This window comes from Durio zibethinus, chromosome 12, assembly GCF_047325235.1.
Source record: "Durio zibethinus cultivar Kanyao isolate XHJ-2024 chromosome 12, ASM4732523v1, whole genome shotgun sequence".
In the NCBI taxonomy this organism is placed as follows: domain Eukaryota; kingdom Viridiplantae; phylum Streptophyta; class Magnoliopsida; order Malvales; family Malvaceae; genus Durio; species Durio zibethinus.
Genome location: NC_143173.1, coordinates 18,888,186 through 18,894,242, shown reverse-complemented (window position 1 = coordinate 18,894,242; position 6,057 = coordinate 18,888,186). Strand labels below are relative to the sequence as shown.

At 29.7% G+C, this 6,057-nt stretch overlaps 1 protein-coding gene across 1 annotated transcript; it reads left to right on the top strand.

The window, feature by feature from the left end:
• The first annotated feature begins 2,502 nt into the window (after window positions 1–2,502).
• LOC149515844 (uncharacterized) lies at window positions 2,503–4,549 on the top strand. Its single transcript, XM_089740961.1, has 3 exons — window positions 2,503–2,855; window positions 3,031–3,377; window positions 3,536–4,549. The coding sequence occupies exons 2-3, from the start codon at window positions 3,038–3,040 to the stop codon at window positions 3,610–3,612; spliced, it is 417 nt and encodes a 138-aa protein (XP_089597087.1). The 5' UTR covers window positions 2,503–2,855; window positions 3,031–3,037; the 3' UTR covers window positions 3,613–4,549.
• The last annotated feature ends 1,508 nt before the right edge of the window (window positions 4,550–6,057 follow it).

Below are 6,057 nucleotides of genomic sequence, written 5' to 3'. Positions count from 1 at the left end.
ATTGAATTTGGTTTCCATGATGGATATGTGTGAAAGCCCAAAATGCTTTTATTTTTTACGTATATTTAAGACTATTGTGTTGTTACAGGGCCAAAAATATAAATAAAGGAGATTAAAGTTATTCAAAATTTTCATACTTGATTGATAAGAATTATATGCATCAATAAGTTGCAGTTGATATGTATCCTATCAAATAACATATGTTTTTGTATAAGAGAATGAGATAGGTGATACAATTGGATGTGTGAAACTTTTTCTCGTTACACACACAAAAAAAGATGGATCTTACATAAATGTCGAAACACAAAAAATTATGGTAATTTGAATCATCTATTTTAACATAAAGTAAATATTAACTCTTTTTAACGTATAATCAATTGGTCATTAAACTTGATAGTTGTATATGAAAAATTCATAGAAAAAAGCAAAAAAAAAAATGCCTGTTGAGATTGAAGTAGCATCTGAAGGTTCTCTCAACATGCAAGAAATGAAAAATCGGATATTCATAAAAGTTACTGAAAAATAAAGGCATGGATGGGTCCGAGGCCTTGGATTGGGTCCAACACCATCTGCCTACTATGGACATAACTTTTCATAATTTACACTCTCAACAAGTCAGTCTTCGCGAGACATTTCAATATTGAGAGGGGAGTGCATACTATGCAATAACATTTTCAGCAAATGGATGCAGAAAGAGAACAAGAGCGTGCCAAAATTGAAGAAGAATGTGTTAGAATGAAGCTAAAACGTGCAAAATTTCAGCAGTTGCATGATCATTCGATCATCTTAAGAATTTTGTGCAACAACAATTTTCAGAAAATGATCTTGGTGCTCCATCAACTCATTAAAATTTTTAAATAAAAAATAAGCATACAATGAAGTGTTAAAAATTGTATGGTATTATTTAGTAGGTTGTTAAGCACGCTAGTGACCAAGGTGAAAAATTTTCTTTATCAATTGGCAGCCAGCAAAATGTATGTAGTCATCCATTGATACATTTTAATTTTTTATTTGGTTAATATATTTACAATATTTGAATGTTATTATTCTAATTAAATTTTGTATTAATTGATGTATATTTAAACGTGAATGAAGTTAATATTAATTTCAGTTTTTAAATTTAAGCTCTTTACTGAAAAAAAAAATATTATAAAAATTGTAAAAAAATTATTTTTTTACGTAATGGCGGCGTTTGCGTTGGGCAATGTCGTTGAATGAATATTTTAGTGACATTTGTGGCATAAAACACCACTATAAGTACCGGCGCTCTTTCCAATAAACGCTGCTAGTTAGGTGGCATTTTTTATAGAAATGCTAGAAAAGCAACGACGTTTTTCTCATAACAATGCCACTGAATTAGCAGCACCTAAAAGATACAAATGCTACAAATATTGAGGCGTTTTCAAACGTCATACAAAGTAGCAGCGTTTTCTATTATAACGCCGCCAATGCAACGGTATTTTTCTCATAAAAATGCTACTAAAATAGCGGCATCTCTAAGATATAAACATCGCTAAAATGGTAGTGCTTCACATACAAACGCCACTAATATTGAGGTGCTTTTTCGAAAACGTCGTTATTTACGGCGACGCGTGTATAGGTGACATTCTGCGTGGCATTTTTTTGCAAACACTGCAACCTTATAATGACGTTAATAAATGTTGCTAAAAATCAAAACCCCTATAATGTATATATGATTATATTCGTATGTATGTCAAGCAAGAAAATTTATCTTACATAAGATAAATTCTATGATAAAAAATGAAGATAATCTTAATTAAATATTTTAAAATTTTAGATGCACATATCAAGATAGGTTCTTGGACTTCTTTATCAAATCTGGTTATACTTCTCTCTGTTTATTTTTTTTATCGGATTTCTTTCTTTTTTATAAATTAAAATTATTTTTTTAGTTCTTTTAAATTTCATATTAAAAATATTTATTTTAGTATAAATTTTTATAAAAAACAAATAATTATTTCTTTCAACATGACATATGTGTACATTTTTTGCTACATAGTGTAATTTTTACGTTATATTTTATGTTTTATTCTCAACCTTCTTAAAAATCACCTCTTAAAGAAGATAGAAACTTTAAGTTCATTCGTATCTTATTTTAAATATATTCGTAATATATTTTATTTTCATTGTTGAGAAATATTGTAATCCAACTCCAAATAAAAGTCGGGTGGGAAGCTGCTGAATTGTTGAAATTCGAAAGTCTTTGCAAAGTCTTCTTTAAAATTTAATCACGAGTTCTTGAAGTTCGAAAGTCTTGGCAAAGTCTTTTTTAAAATTTAAATATTGTTTAAAATATTTTATTATTAAAAAAATTCAAAATTATACTGCGATTTCTTAATTTTAGCGAGAATCTGTCGTCTGCGTTGTAATCTTTTGTTGGCATTCACATTATATTAATGTATTAATATCGCTGTTCACATGATAAGCCAGAAAGTGACAGCTGGGTTCACATAATAAGAGCATAAAATAATACAAGTAACTAAAAGTAAATATATTTAACATATAAACTTTTTTTTTTTTTGTCATTCAAGGGTTGAGCCCTACAGGGGAGGGAGAAAGGTTAGAGTTCAAACTTCAGTTTTGATGTCTTCTTAAGACTAGTCATTAGATCGAGCAGCTGAAGACTATTTAACATATAAACTAATTGTCTACAATTTTCTTTTTTCTAAGGTAAGGTTTTATTCATTATAAAACTGGATGATTACAGTAGCACATTAAGGACTACAGTAACACGTTTCAGGATTCACCACTTGCAGTAGAGCCAAAACAACGGTTATCGGGTCTTAATCTTGGCAACTTCAAGCAGAGTAGCAACACTCATTTTATTTATCCCTGTAAGTTGAGTATTTTAACTTTTAACAGTTTCATGAATTCCATATACAATTGTAGGAAATTAAAAAAAAAAAAAATTCAACATTCGTTCTTGGGGCGAATTTGTATTTCGGATGTTTATATTCATTTTAGTTAAATTAATCACTTTGATTCAGTAATTCTTTCATTTGTTTGAAGTTGAAAGATGGATGCTCATAATATTTGTTCGAGTGCAATTGTTGGCGAAGTTCTTAAAGGACAAGTGAACTATGCAAACTGGAGAGCTTGCATAAGGAACTATTTGATGATTCAAGATCTGTGGGACGTTGTGGAACAAACTTCAGAACCTCAAAAACATGAAGAAATTGGTGATGAGGCTGATTTGAAGAGGAATTTGAGTGCTTTACATGCTATTCAAATTTCATGTGCTCCAAACATACTCTCGTACATTAACGAGGCCACTACAGCTGAAGATGCTTGGAACACTTTGGCCGAAATGTGCCAACAGCCGCCTATGTCTGATACAGATACAAAAACGGAATCAGGTTAATTCCCTCTCTCTCTTTTTCTTTTTCTCATTCCTTTTTTTTTTGAGAAACCCTCTCTCTTCTTAAAAGAAAAGAAACATGAGTGCTTCAAGCTATTCAAATTTCATGTGCTCCAAACATGCTTTCTTATATTATCGAAATGACTACTACTATAGATTCTTCGAGCGGTTCGACCGAAATACGCCTGGTGTCGCCTAAGTCTGATACAGATACAAGAACGGAATCAGGCTAATTCTCTCTCTCTCTTTTTTTGTTTTTTTTTGAGAAACTCTCTCTCTCTTGTTAAAAGCAAAGAAACATGAGTGCTTTAAATGCTATTCAAATTTCATATGCTCCAAACATGCTTTCTTATATTGCCGACATGACTACTGCTATAGATGCTTCAAACACTTCGGATGAAATATGCCAACAGTCGCCTAAGTCTGATTCAAATACAAGAACGGAGTCAGGTTAATTCCCTCTCTCTCCCTTCTTTTTTTTTTTTTTTTGAGAAACCCCCTCTATTGTTAAGAAAAAAAGAAACATGAGTGCTTTACAAGCTATTCAAATTTCATGTGCTCCAAACATGCTTTTTTATATTATCGAAATGACTACTGCTATAGATTCTTCGAGCGATTTGACCGAAATACGCCTAGTGTCGCCTAAATCTGATACAATTACAAGAATGGAATCAGGTTAATTCCCTCTCTCTCTCTCTTATTAAAAGAAAAGAAACATGATTAAAAAACCTAAGGAAAAAAAATAAGAAATTGAGAGTTAGGAAAGAATGTATCTTTTCTTGGAAATTCAAGAAAAATAAGTAGTTTAAGGCCAGTTAGTCGTTTTGAGAATGAATTTGTTTAGGTGGGTGACTAGGCCGTGCTTGATGGTTTTTATGGTATAATTGGTGGCTTTTGAGGACTGATGGTGGTGGTATAGTGGTAGCTGAGAACTGACGGTTCTTTGGGGGTAGTTCTCACAGACAAGTTTTCAACCAAGAACTAAGGGCATTTTTGTCTCCATAATAACATATCGTTACATTTAAATATGTACATTATTCATATTACACCAAACTGTATTTGATTTAGATAAAACCACCGGACATTAAATTATTTTCATTCCACAACATCGAAGTGTAATTCTCCTAATTCCATTTTGTCTTAGAACAATCCATGTTACTATTCACTGTGCTCTCCTCTCAATAAAACTCACATTTTTATTTTTGTTGATCAAATTTTTTCAACTTTTATATCTTACTATTTTTTATTTATTATTGATAAAATTATGAAAAAAATATGTTAAAAATTTTGAATAAAATGATTTTTAAATATATTTTTAAAATTTTAATTAATTAAAATATTTAAACTAATAGAAATCAATATTGTTTTCCCTCCCCCACACTTAGAATTGCATAACAATTCAAAATAATCAAAAGTTTAGGGTCAAGGCAAACTCCCTTATCTCTGTTTCATTGAGGTCGATCAGGCTGGGCTCCATTATTTATCTTTTCTCTATTTTTATTTCTAAAACAAAATGAAATAAACAAAGCCAGTAAACATGTTTTAAGAAAATAAAAAAAACAAATAACAAAAGCATCAACAATGATAATGAAACTTGGGTTATCTCCTAAGCAACGTCGATTTTAGTCAGGTTGGATAACACCTAAAAATCTAAAAAAGTTATGTGACTACAACACACTTAACACCAGCATCAACCTACTTTTTTAATTATAATTTTAACTAATTTTTTATTTTTAAATATATTTTAAAATGTATTCATTGAGGTCGAATGGACTGGGCTCTATTATTCATCATTTCTTTATCTTTATTCCTAAAACAAAATGAAATAAATAAAGTAAGATCAAGGTAAACATATTCTAGCAAAATAAAGAAAACAAATAATAAAAGCATCAACAATGATAATAAAACTTGGGTTACTTTCGAAGCAATGTCGATTTTAGTCGGGTTGAACAACACCTAAAGATCTAAAAATGTTACGTGACTACACCACACTTAACACTAGCATCAAACTACTTTTTTAATTATAATTTTAATTAATTTTTTATTTTTAAATATTTTTAAAATATATTTTTTTTCATTTTTTTATTTATTTGAGAAATTTAAAAATTTTAGTAGGTAAAAAGGAGAAATCTTTTTATATTTATTTGTTGATAAAAAGTTTCAACGGCCAAAAAAAATTATAATTTAATGATCAAAACAAGTAATACATATTAAAATTTAAATGTTATACCAAATATCTCGTTTTAAAAGTATATTAAAATATTTTAATATTAATATTCTCTTTAAAAATTGCTTCTTCCAGACTACACTTTAAAAAGGTCGAGTGTGACGGCCAGAAGTGAATAGTACTTATTAATTAGTGCACGTATGAATGAATTTTGCACCAAAAACAAAAAAAGGGGCCCTCCCCTTTGCTTTTCTTTGACAGCTATTATTGTTGGAAAAAAAAATTGAAAGTTGCTTTTAGTCTTATCCTATTTTTTGTTTGGAATCAACCTTGAAAGTAACTTTCTGGTGAGAGTTCTCGTGTCACCTTCTTCGTTACTTGTCCAACTCACAAAAAATCGAAGCCCTTCGTATTTAATATTTCCACTTCCAATGTCCATAATCTAAGAGATAAATTTGATAATCTAATATAATATAATGATATAATAAAAAAAATAATATTTATTTGCCGA

What these genes read in the sequence shown, in the direction of transcription:
- LOC149515844 (XM_089740961.1), top strand. Translation starts at nt 3,038, where the DNA reads ATGGATGCTCATAATATTTGTTCGAGTGCAATTGTTGGCGAAGTTCTT. An exon ending in AGATACAAAAACGGAATCAG is followed by an intron (nt 3,378 to 3,535) that starts GTTAATTCCCTC and finishes CTACTACTATAG; the next exon opens with ATTCTTCGAGCGGTTCGACC.